This window comes from Anopheles coustani, chromosome 3 (assembly GCF_943734705.1).
Source record: "Anopheles coustani chromosome 3, idAnoCousDA_361_x.2, whole genome shotgun sequence".
NCBI classification, from domain to species: Eukaryota; Metazoa; Arthropoda; class Insecta; order Diptera; family Culicidae; genus Anopheles; species Anopheles coustani.
In genome coordinates this window covers 20854335-20867800 of record NC_071288.1, presented here as the reverse complement: position 1 = coordinate 20867800, position 13466 = coordinate 20854335, and the positions used below count along the sequence as shown (strand labels likewise).

The 13466-nt window shown below is 47.3% G+C and overlaps 1 protein-coding gene across 1 annotated transcript in view; it reads left to right on the top strand.

Annotated features, from left to right (window-relative positions):
* Window positions 1-367: 367 nt before the first annotated feature.
* Window positions 368-13466, top strand: part of LOC131272563 (unconventional myosin-IXb-like) — a 46123-nt gene continuing 33024 nt past the window's right edge. The window contains exons 1-3 of the mRNA XM_058274339.1: window positions 368-737; window positions 5695-5705; window positions 8088-8399. Of these exons, the coding sequence (XP_058130322.1) occupies window positions 368-737; window positions 5695-5705; window positions 8088-8399 (693 nt within the window). The remainder of the gene's footprint in view (window positions 738-5694; window positions 5706-8087; window positions 8400-13466) is intronic.

Sequence of the window (13466 nt, the reverse complement as noted above, 5' to 3'; positions counted from 1 at the left end):
CTCTTTCGGAGAATGAAAAGAATCTCGTAGGTGTTATTAGAGTTTTGTATAAGCAAAAAAAACCCCGACCCATTGTTCCGTGTCAATCGGCCAGTAGTGTGTCCCTTTAGTATTTACCCGAATGTGTGTAATGTAGTGTGTGCGCGACTTGTGGAAAAAGAGTTAGGTGAAAAAGCAGAAGGAAGAGAGCAAAACAGAAAATTTTCCCAACTGGTGATTGTACGTGGCTGGCTAGTAGCAGGCTGGTTGCATCCCTAGTTCGTGACAGGTTGTTGTTGTTGTTGCTGGCAAGGGGTTTGCATGTGTGTGCGCACGTATTTGACAAATCCGGTGGCTGCTGAATGGAAGGAGTCGGAGTCGGAGCAGAATGAGCGGCGTCGACTGTAGCAGTTGCAGTTGGATCGCCAGCATTAGCCGCCGCAGCCGTCGCCGAAGCAGCGTCCCCATCGGCATCAGTAGCAGTACCTCATCGGCCGCTCGCACCATCAGCAGCACCACCGCCATCAACACCACTCCACTGCCTGACGACGCCATCGGCAGGAGGCAGCAGCTCTATCGCCAAGGCGCACGGTCGATCCCTTCAAACGCACGTTTGATGCGATTGGGTCGCCAACGGCAGCATCGGTCGTTGTTGCTGCATCAACCTCCTACAACCATACCAGCCAGTACCAGCAGCCCCGTCGACGTCGGCCATGTCGCAGGATACACTGGGGGACTGCTCGCGCTATATTCTGCAGGTACGTTACAGATCCTAAGCCCACAATAAACCGCAATGGTAACTTGCAACCTCGATCGGCGAAAAGAGAGGTTGAAGCAAAGCAAATTTTCTGCACCGCCATTGTTTTGACAGTTGATTGAAGTTGTTTTCAAACACACTTGCATTATGTGACAGATCCTCGCAACAATCTCTTACATAGATATATATCGCCCGAAAATCTGAATCGCAGATTGTGACCCAAGTCTTCACGGATAGTGTCGTTAAATAATTTTTCAAGTAGTCAAAGTGCTCCTCGGTGCGATGTCACGAGAATATAGATCCCGTTGGTCACTATGATGTGATCGTAATCAAGTGTCATACCGAATGCCAAATTACTTTTTTATTAAACGCTCTCTGATAGCGGATTATTAATGAAATATACTAAAATTTTTTTTAAACAAACTTTTCGTAAACTAATAAAAGGTAAACAAAATTAAAAATTTTTATAAGGTTAAATAAATTAAAATATAAAATTATCCCAAGTGAACGTTACGTTTTTTTCTTAAATTACATTTTGCTCCACTCACATAAAGTAAATGTGTTTGTAAACACTTTTCGAACCACGAATGGTGTTGGTGGTTTGCCACGAATGGTGTTGGTGGTTTGCAGAAGATCCCGGCCATCATCGGTGGTTGTGTGGGGGAAGGTGCGGAGCACGCGGGATGCGTGTGAACGATAAACAAATTTCGTCCGATCGCTTCGTTTCGAGAGGTTGGCCAGAGTGTGGTGGCTCTTACGCGGAGGAAAGCAAAGGAAGAAAAAATCAGCACACATTTACACACACATGCAGTAATAGTGTAACACGGTTATTGCTGCGAATTATGGCGCCTTCCCGTGGTGAAATTCCGGCGATTCCGTTCACGCGCGCGCACTCACTTTCCGTAAATCAATTATCTGTAATAACATACCATTCCTGGGGCGGGCGGGCATTCCCGAATGTTCCCGAATTTCCCCATACGATCGCCCCTACCGACGCCCGTTCCTAGGCCGCCCAGCACGGGGTGTGAATATGATCTCGGGGGATCTCTGGGGGAGGAGGTCTATCGTGTCTTCAAACAACGAAGACGACCGAGACGTTGGCTGGCACATGCCGATGGCGTTGTTGGTAGCGAGTTTATTTATAAGTGCAGACGTGTTGCCTTAGTTGGGGCGTACAGTACTCTCATTTGTGCCCTTGATCGAGGAGTGACTCGCTTCTGTAAAGGAGTTAGCGTTTATGAGCACCGGTCTCGTTAGGGAGGACTTTAACGGAGGTTTGGACTAACCTTGTAGTTTTTCGGGACTTCCTGTGATGTTTGTAAACGAAAGTCCCCTTCGTTGGTAACCGAAATATTTCTGTAGTTTAATTGCTAGTGTTCATTCGATGCCAATTTGAAGGGGTTTCTTTCAGAAGTATAACTCTGCGCGAAGAATGATAGAACTCTTGTCTATTTATGGACTGCTACATCATTTGTAATCCATGCTACGATCACTTTTTAAATCAATGCATTTCAAACACCACCCCCGTTTCTTATCGTTTTACGATCTTCACGATTTGCCTCGTGGTCGGCTAGTAATAGCATTGTTGAAAGAATTCATTTTGCCCGCGTCATCGTTGGACAGCCAAGAAACGTGCAAAGAAAATCTAAGGTTCCTCGCGGGGGTTGTCTTTGCCAATCTGGAGCGGAAGGAGTGTGGCATTGCTGCACACACAAGGCTTCACCCGGAGGAGGCTATCGTCACTTCGAACAACCCGGAGTCATCCGTCAGTAAAGTCAGTCCATCCAGTGGGGTTCCGTATTCGCCAGGTGGTGGTGGTCGCCCGACAGGCCTCAGTCGCTCACAGAGGTAAAGGTCAAGATCGTAAAAATCACACACACACACACACACACATCATCAATCTGAATGTCGGACCAAACGGAAGAGAAGGAAAGGGAGAGCTTCCCGAAACTCGTTTGGCCTTGAAAGGAAGCAAAAAAGAAAAGAAATACACTTATTGGTGGCCCATTGTAGATATTGCAGGACACTAAAACCGTTGTCTCCTTCGCGGAGTTGTGCCTCTCCAGCGTTGTAGCTCCAGCACGGAGAGACACCGGGCGGGGTGACGGCGACGGTTGGATTGATAAGATAACGATGCCGGCTTGGTTGCTCCTCGTCAATATTGCCTCCAGCTCCCCCCGGGTCTACGGCGTGCCTCTAAGGGCCATTTGGCAAGGTGGTGATATTTTCAGTGGACTTTGAGGGGAAGGCCGAGAATCTCAGTTTGTTTAACTTGTTACGATCACGCAACTATCGAAAAGAAAAAATCAATATTTGACTAGAGCTACGATTTATTGCCACACACCTATTGCCGATCCCTTCTTGTTCTCCTAAAATGGGCGATTACTTTCAATAAAACATTTCCCTTCTTTGGGCAAATGCCGTGGGCGAAGGGGGCTACGAAACCGTTGAGTGATCGTTTATTTGCGGTACAAATGATGTTCTTAAATTTCGACCCGATTCACCGCGTAATAAAATGAGCTCACTGGTCAAACGTTTTATACGTCCTTGACTCACGTGCCTGTAGCATACAGACATGCTTTAAATGGACGTCCCCATCTCTGTGCCATCGGGGGAAAGGGGTGGAGGATCTGGAGTAAATCTATATATTTCTTCTCCAATTACTTGTAATAAAAAATCGATCCGTTTTTGGAGCAGCTGTGCACCTACGAACGTAAATCACGAGCCGTCCGACTGACGTCTCGTGTGTGCCAATTCGCCATTTGCCCAAGGACACCTCATATGTCACCTTTTTTTTGTTTTATGCATGCCAACCATCATATCCAGCACACTTAGCCGACGTGAAGATTCGAGGCAGTGGCATTCTCAAGTAAGCAGGAGACCCACACACTCCAGGACAGAAACGTATCACGCTCCTCATCGCCCAATGGGGCTCTCTATAAATAACCGAACCGAACCGGGCCTGCGGGTTCACCGGAAATTCCGAGCCAAAGTCGTCCCGGCGACAGAACACGTGTCAACAGCTCAACCGTCGTCAAAGAGAGGGGCGTGGGAGGGGGTTAGGAAGCGTGATAAGAAAGTTCTGAACTGCAGTTGCAACCGGAGCGGAAACTCCTCGAAAGAATCTCGGGCGCACGGGAAGCATGAGCGTAGGCGTCGCTCGCCTATAAACTCTGGGGCGCTTGGTGGTTTTTGTTGGTGCACCTACACCGGTACCGGGAGTCAACTTGACATTTGACAGGCTTTTCCGACGAGTGGCACCAAGGTGACGTGCGCCCCGTATCGCGTATCGCCATGCCATTCGCACAGGGAAATGCGGAAGTGGTCACCGGTACGCGAGCTACTAATAATATCCCTATTTCCGGAAAGTGTAACACCTCTCCGAGGGGTTGAGAAAACAAACATACGGACGCTCATAAACATTTTGGGACCCTCTTCGCGTTGTTTCACACCTACACGCAGGCATACAAATGGTACAGAATTGTAGCCTCTTCTCCTAGAGGAGCTAGAACTTGTGTGTCATTCCTAAGGGCAAGATAACGTCGGTAAGAGGCAAAAGTTAGCGAGGAAAAAGGCAAAGGCTATGTCCGCTCCGAGGGCGTTTCATGTATTCCAAAGCTCTTGTGTTCCTGTAAATGCGAAAGAACCCTTTCATTGTTGTTGGGGTGAGAAAGGGATAAGGCAGCATCGCAGAAGGGAAAAAGAATATTGGCCGCGGGTAGTTGTTTGTCAAAGAGAAATAAAATCCAAATCTTATCACACACCACGCACACGGGAGAAGGGAATGTGTACGTATGTACATATACGGCGGGACCATGGTCCGATAAGGGCTCCTCGGGCCGCTTATGACGTCCTCGGCCAGTCGCTTCTGATGAGCGGCTTTTGACGAGTTCAGGGCAAACTTTGTCGGGGTTTGTGGCACGGTTTCAATCGACATCATGAGGTCATGGGGAGTACGGAGTAGTATTTTGCTGCCGTAATGACATTTGCCACTCGTCGCGTTGTGTATCGCCAATAGGAAACAATCTTTTAGTCCTCTTCCACATGACGGGTTCTAGCACCACATCCCAGCGCAGGTGGTGGGAACGCTCCGAGCGGATAACCTTTTCCGTTTCGATTAGTATCGGATGAGATTAGCCCTGTGCGGATGGCACGACACACAATGTACGTGCAGTGCAGCGCCAAACACTTAGCCTCACGGAGGCTTACAGGCCCGGTATGATGAAATCCGCAGTAAAACTGCGAGGCCAAACAACCGACCGACTTCGGTGCGGACCCTCACAACAAAAACAGCGTCTTTAGAACGCGTCAAGTGCACGGTGGGTGCCTATGTTCCATTCACAACTCCTCCAATGCATACCACAGTGATCGTGTTTGGTGGCCCTGAGTTTGGATGAATCATCTATTCGCTCGGCGTGTGTTTTTTTCCCTTCCCTTGCGGGTGTATGTTGTGCCCTCCGTTGACAATCGATTCCATTCAACCAACTGGCAGCCTGTTCAACACCGACCGAACAAAGTGTTTTTCACGCCGTCAAACTGGTGATGGTACTAGTGCAGCGAACTAAAAATAACTGTGTCTTAGGTTTGTTTTATGCGCCAGAAATCGTTAGAATTTGTTGGGAATTACTTTGGGCGTACAGAATTCTGAGGCAACACGCCTGAAGAAGAAGGTCTGTAGTCGCGTGTGGTATGTTCCACTAGTTTGGTGTCGATCTCAACATACTTCGACTAGTGTTCTGCAATTCTGAAGATCCTGGTATCAACGAAATGGGCTCATCCGATCAGTCTCGGGCTATTCTCTAAAAACCCTGTGGGATACCAGATGATGTGGCTATCGTTTATAAAGATCGGTGTGGCCATGACGGGTCACCGGCCAGCGAAAGCACATATCTCACCCATCGATAAGAGGGTTTGGCTTCGATATATTACGCGATTTTGTTGTTCGCCCTTATCGCCAGAGTGCAACGTGGTATGTGTGTGTGTATGCGTGTGCGTGTCATGGCAAGTTCGCGATTGATTGATAAGCGCTTGTTATCCCTCAGGCCGACTGTGGCAGGTTTTTGTTCGCATATCCCTCGGTCGTGGAACTACTCCCGTTCGGGGACCTTCCATAGGAGGCGGCGCACACATACGGTGTTAAGATATCGGAACATCGCAAGCTTCGGGTACCGCACACTGCAGGTGGCGCGTGGCCTGTCAGTGCGGTGACTACACGGGCCCGAACCTGTTCGCATTTTCGCCGCTGTGTCCCCTGCTCGGACCCGGCCACAAGTTGTTGCCCAAGGGGTGTGTTATTATTGATTCGATTCCGTTGACTCAACACCCAGTATCAATGGTTGCCGTGCCTGTTCTCGTTGCGCACGCGTGCTCTAGTGCTGGAAGGAGCGAAAGGGATACCCTTGGCGACAAAATTGCCCTCCGCGCGTGACGTCGTGATCTCGAACCGGTGGAAGATTTGTAGTCTTTCCGGAAGGAGAAGGAGCGATGCAGCCCAAGCTATCCGAGGGCATTAGAGTGTTAGATCGCTTGCAAGTGGTTCGAAGGTGTGTGGCAGAGGGAGGAGATCGTGGTTATTAGCGAGGAGGAGGGGGACAGGTGGCTAAACGGTTTGTGAACAATGTGTCAATCGTTAGTGATGGGGGGAGGGTAAGGAAAGAAATTAGTGTCGATCGATCAGTAACTGGCTGATCTCGGAGGTACAGGAAGGCAAGATGTGAGTGGTTTGTTCTCACGTTCGTGTTCAGTGCGCCGCATTTGGTTGTGAAAATTGCGATCTAAAATCGAATCCCCGAATTCAGTGCGATCGCGCTAAGATGATCCTCACTCTCAACACCACGTGGCGGGGGTCGTTGTTTTAGAGCACATCTCCGTGTCGGTGTGCATCTCCAGAGTGCCTCGATCTCGATCGAGAGCACTTCGTGTGTTCGCGCCATTCTCGACGGTCATCCTCGCGCTCCAGTCCCGACAGTGAGAGTAGGGCAACCAACCACTACCTAGTGAACAAAACACGATCGGGGAATATCACTCCCGGGGTTCATCTCGCCTATCGCTCCATAATTGCTAGTTACGATCGAACGGTGCTCCTGGGCGGTTCTGGGTCAGCACGCTTTGTGCCCACTCACCCACTTACGCCCGGATCCAGTCCAAGTGTGTTTGGTCTTCTCCCCCTGTCAGTGGTGTCTACTTTCGAGCCATGTTCAAGGGTTCAGCTGTCAAGTGACGCATCACGGATCGTCGACTCACCGAACCCATGTGCTCACATTTGTCTTATCGGAATCGATAAGAGGAAAGCCTTGTGTGTTGGGCCGGCACATTTCGCGTGCGTTTGGATTGGTACATGGTTGGATAGATAATCGTGCTGTTGGTATAAAAAGCCTCTAAAATATGTCGATTACACAGTGAGTGTGTGTGTTAATGTATTTATGTGAAATACCCTTCGCCACCGAGGTGTACCTATTGGCAATTCTTGCACCACACGGTTTGGCCGTCTTGAAGCAATCAAACCCGGGGCACAATTCTTAGAACAGAGTCGCCAAGGGCTATTCTAAATCCCTTCCTTCCTCCCCACACTCCGTCGTTCAACCAGTTTTGTGCAACTTCCGCTCGCCAGCCAGAGGCGCTCGTTCAGTACTCCGTTCTCCGACGGTGAGAACTTCGTACCTCCGCCGTCAGTTGCGCCAAGTCGGGCGAAGGAAAGCGGAAGTCGGTGATTTAGTGCAGTGTGTGTAGTGCGCCACAATGCACTCGTAACGGGTGGGGGGGTGTAAAGTTGAAAATTTCATTCGACTTCATTTTAGGGCACTTGTTGCATTCGGCGTTTCCTTCATGGCGTAATTTATCCTGCAGTGATTTAGAGCTGTTGTGAAGTAAGGGCCCTCAGTGAGGTGTTTCGAGACCCGTAGTTCGACGATCGTTTGGGTAAAATAAACGGCACTTCCGGTGGTGTTTTACGCAATTTTGGCTGCTTTGTGCGGCATGGTCGATTTTTATTGATCACGTGATGTGTCCCGGAAACGGATTGTGCTTCGTCTGACCGACATTCGTTCACGGGTGCTTGTAGTTCATTTATAACGTTAATGAAAAAGTTCTCAAATCAGTGATATTTCCCTTCGGTGGTGCTATTCTAGTTGAAAGAGAGTTGGAAATGTCAGCTAAATGTTTCGATGTGTAATTTCACGCAGTGTACAATTTATTCAAATGGTGCCGGTATGGTTTATGTTCTGTTCAATAGAAAAAAGGTTCGCTAGCATAGCTGTCAGAGTATATCAAGAACGCCGATACCTAGCATGTATTTGCTAGACCCACTACCCTCCACCGCTCAACTTTCCACTCCACCGTCGACGGTTGACAGTTAGCGACTACAACGAACAACAGTGTCGGCAACGTAAAGGAAAAATCGCCCAAAAATATCAACCAACCAACGAGACCATCGATAAATCAGTCCGCAACGATGGAACCTTCCGAACTCGCGAACGTGACGTCTACGGGCAGCGTTCGCAAGAGAGCCCCGTCCAAACGAGGCGAAACTATGCCGCCACAATCCACCACCACCACTGGAACCCACACCCACACCACCAGTGAAAGTGAGAAGAAGCGTCTCGCGAGACTTTCGCGGCTTTACTACGACGATTTCGTAACGCTGGACACGACGATTATGCTGAAGGTAAATTTGGTGTGCCTCACTTGTTGGACAAGTGTTAAAAGCACAGAATCGCAAACGTTAGGTTTTCTGAGGAAATTGTGTGTTTCTGTTTTGGAACCCGTGCCACATCGTTTAAAACTTGTTCTACACCGATGAATCAACGCGCTTCCTATGCTCTTAATCGATGCTTGACGCAGTCGAATGGAATTATGAATCATACACCGTTCCTAATCGATACATATGAACAACTATTGCGTTTGCAAACCACCATCGATGATTGTGGTGGGGTTTCGCTGATGGCGACGATGTGCTGATGATGCTGCTGCTGCTGCTGATAATGATTGGCCATGTGTGATCGTCGTGCAGGGAAAATAGATGGATACGTCCCGTAATACCGTTCGTTCGAGCGGGCGCTGATTAATCATTTCCGCTCCAGGTCGCCGACGATACTACGCGACGAGCAGTTCATTCGCTTCCGAGACCCCTTTGAGTTGAGTGACGAAATTCTGTCGTTTGTAAACATGGAAATAAAATGTAACATGCAAAAGAAAATTTATTCGCTAAAGTTGCCACTTAACTTTGGCTCGAAAACTGGTAGTGTTGTCTCTTAGGCTATGGAACCTTTTACAATCAAATTCTGTCTCTAACTCATCACTTTTTATCTCTTGTCGAAAATATGAGTAATTGTGGTTTTCTTAGGTAATTTATGATATTTTTTACCGATTTCCCGAGCACTTTTTGTTTGCGCATTTCGAAATCCTCATAGAAACGGTGAGTTCTGGGATATAAACTTTCATTTATAGCCGCTAAACGTCACTTGTTTTGTTTGTTTACAACCGTTGCCGTATATTTGCCACATTTTAATCAGTACTAAACTATTGATTTAGTAGTAATTATGCTTGTAATCATTTTATATTTTAGTAATTAGTAATTATATTTCCTTGTTGTAGACAGCTTTACAAAATAATTTTGAGTAGAAACATAATCCTTATATTTACAATCATTCTAAATAACCAAATTTTTGGATAGAGAAAAAATTAAAATCAACAGACAAGATCAGATGAACACGAGAGAAAACCTGATGAGTTAGAGACAAAGTCCAATGCGTTAGAGACAGAAACTGATTTTATTGTAGAGTAACATGATTGATAGGGAACCTTGTTTGATTTGATCCGTCATAAGGAGTACGATAACATCCATCGTATAACTAGATATATTGAATACCTTGTAAGCATACTCTAGACAACGTAGTGGATTGTTTAAACCCCCCCATACCTATTTTTCTTGCAACAATGAAAAAAAGGAGCGGCCAGCGGCTCAAATTGTGCTTGGTTTAATCCACTTCTCGGTTCTTTTTTTTACCGCTTCGGCGAGCGATCGGTCCAGATCGTTGCTAGACCGAGGATTTGTTTATGATCCATCGCGATGTGTTCACTAGCTACTTCCACCAAACACCAGCAGAATCTCCCCTGCTTACAGCACCGACGATGGGCGTTCCTTCATTCGGAATATCTGCGATCATATGCAAAAGACGAACCGCATTTTCTTGTGCATCATGGTATCACTTTTTCCTCGGGTTTCCTCTCGAAAGTCCCAAACCAGGGTTGTTGGTTTGTTTTCCCGGCCTTTAGCAAGTTCTTCGCGGCTGTCTATCTGTCTGGCTGTGTGTTTGTAAGTGTGCTTCTTGTGATTGAAGTTGTTCAATTATGAGAGCGTTGCAGTAACATTGCACGCCCGGGGAAAGAAAACACGGCTGTGCATCGGTGCGAACGGAGTTTGCTTTCCTTTTCCCATGCCGTCATAAGACAACAAAGCGGTCATCGCTGTTGTTGCTGGTCATCACCAACTATCATCATCGACGACAAAAAGCATCATGTAGGTTGATCCGTTCGAACGGCTGCTGCCAATATAATGATCGATTACTGACCGGAGTGGAGGAAGATGTTGATTCACGGTGATGCTGCCGTGTATTCGTTTAGATGATTTCCAGTTCCAGGGATCGGCCCGCGTCGGTGCGTTCAACTCGGTTCAGTTTGGAGCTCGCGTCCGCTTTTCCCGGACGGCGATCAGCTGCTGCCTGGTGGGGAGAGTTGAAGACACCGAAGCGTGCCGGGGCTAAGACACACCACTAATAACAGTGGTGGTGCAATAAGAGTGCATAAGTCGTAACGATTGGACACACGCAAACGAGTTAGATTGCAAAACATTCGCTCGCCGGGGCCAGCGGAAACATCGGGAACACGTTGGAAAAGTGAGCCGTACGAACGAGAAAAACAAGTATTCACCCGAGCGCCCGAGAAGAAGCAAATAAGCGGCGAGTTGCGGCTTTCTTTTACTAATTAAAGGAACTGCTAGCTACCAACCACCACCACCACCATATATTCTGGTTGCCATCACCTCATGAGGAGTCTCAATTAGCTCCTGAGGCTGTCAGTCGACCCGGAGGAAGCTCCCTTTCGGTGGAATTTTTCGATGTGTGTGGCAGTAAAAAAAACACACACCCACAAAAAAAAATGATATCTCATTCAACGCGGTACCATTTTCAACGTGCGAAACACCATCATCGCGTGATGATTTCTTTTAACCATCGGTAGTTTTCCATTTGCTAATAAATCATTTCCCTCCGAGTGCGAGTCCGTTTTCCTTCCTTTCGTTCCTCGGGATGATGGTATCCTAATCTCTACCCCAGAGGGATTTTGAGTGAGAGAGTGGACCGGTGGGAGGGGTGGGGGGGTGGATCAAACTTAAAGATGATCCAAGGCCACGGTCGGATGCCGCCAGTTGCTGCGGCCTCGTGGTCACACGATCTGTTGGGGCGTTCAAAAATAAGCGAAAAAGGTGTGGTATCTATCGCCATGTTCTCAAACGGTTCTCGCCACAGAGCCAACCCGGGCTTGAAATATCCCGCGGGGCGGGAAGAGACCGCCGGCGCACCTGCTGCCAGCGGTCACTCAATCATCGTCGTCGTCGTCGTCGTCGTCCTGCCGCGTCGGCTGATCAGGTGGTGCCCAACCATCTTCCCAACTGGCGCGCGGATCGTCGATTTAAAATTGAAAAATGCTCATTCGAAAACGCGAATTGGCCTAAGCGACGCGTATGTGTGTGTGTAACGTACGTGTATCGTTGGCAGTGTGTGGCTGTTGGCACCGCTCACGGAATGTCGCGCGAGTATGGCCCGGGATTTAGAATAATATTAAAATGATGCCCCCGAAATGATGCCTGCCAGTTTCGCCGGGGATCGTTTCGGGCAAAATAAAATGAATAAAGAATTTAAATTAGTCAAATGACAAACCTCTCCTTCTCCCGCCAATGGTCCCCTTTAACCAGTGTTGGACAATTAAATCTAATCGGTTTGAAAAAGCCAAAACCGAGCGTCGTTGTCCGCGACGTCCCCTGGGGAAGCGATGTATCCTGCCAGGTTTTTTTTATTTCTATTCGTCTCGATCAGATGCGTGGGAAGGATGGATGCGGATGGGTAAGCGACTCGTGTTGTTGTGCCTCTTAATTCGGTGTTGGTTTCTACCGAAATTCTAGAATTTGCATGCTTCTCCCGTGCGAAGATGGGAAGCATAATTCCTTAGAAGGAAAAAACGAAAGGGAAACATGGCTGGACCGGACCGAGCGTCTCAACAAACTCGTCAACCATGACCTGTGCACGTAGGTCTTCCATTGTACGGTTGGAAGGATCTACATAACATAGTAGTGTCAAGCTTCAACCAACATTTTTAGCTGAATTCAAAAGCGCTGAATCTTTCCATGGAGTGTCAAAGCAATTTTCTTTGATATGGTATGTTTGTAAATTTCGTATACTGCCGAATAGCTGCAAAGGCATTTCTGTACTTATTTCTGTACTGTATTTAAATTTTTGTTTTGAAAATTTAATGGATTAGCCAAATCTTCTATCATTTGCGTCTTATCATTTGCATTTACACTTCAATGGACGGAGGAACATATGATTCGGACAAACATAAGCACTTGATGAACAGTGTTAACTGTTTCTCCCCCTGACCAAACCGGGCATCTCCTTTTTCCCCTTTATCCGTTGCCAACGGTCGCTTGAACCCCGTTCCCAGCAATCGGACACGACGGACCACACGAGCAGGCGGAAAGAAGCTTCGTTCGAGATAATAATTCTCAGCCACGAAAACCTGACCTCAACCCTGCTGCCCGGACGTTGTTGTTTCGAAGCCAGCCATCGAATCCACACAGTTGTTCCACCGAGGGATATTCTGTTCGCTCTCCAAACATGTGCGTAAGACGACCATTCCGGACGGACGGCGTCGGCGGCGACCGGCTCTTTGGCGCGCCGGTGCTAGTTTTCGAGCACTACATCAAACAAATATATGTTCGCATAAATTTGCATATTTCGTCGCCGTGTGTTTGCTCGGCGGCGACCACGGACGCGCCCGTACGGGTTTGTAAAATTCTTCTACACCACTCCACCCAAGCCTAGCTCCACAGACACACACACATGACTGGAAAGCTGCGATACTGCTAGTGCTGGATTGGTGTGGAAATCAACGTGTGGGCTCAAGATGACCAAGAAAAATGGTTCTTAAGCGGAGAAATGTTGAAAGCAGGTTTTTTCTTCCTGTCCACGATCTCCTCTCCCAGAACATAAACCCCTGATCTACGGTTATTTCTCTTGTGAATAGCAGTTGTAAAATAAACCATAGTGAAAATAAATTATCTTTTCGAATGGGAAAATTAAAACCAATTTGTAATTAATTAAATTGTCGAATTGATAATTTTTGCCTGTGTTTGGATTTAAAGTACAAAATATTACATCATTAAAAAAGACAAAACAATTCAATTAACCAATCTTTTTTTAACTCGACTGTGTATGTTGTACACGGATTGATAAGGTAATGTTTGTTGCTGATCTGACAGCACAATTTAAAATATTTGAAAAAATAATTCCATTGGCTAATGTCGTGTTCATAATGTTTCTTAAAGTGCTTGTGTGTTCGTGGGTATGTTGTTATCATACTGTGACACGTGCTTGACATTTTACCAGTTATAGAAACACTTGCGACCGGTCAAAAATGGAGGGTGCTTGCTGCGTGAGTCATAAGGAATCATTTATAC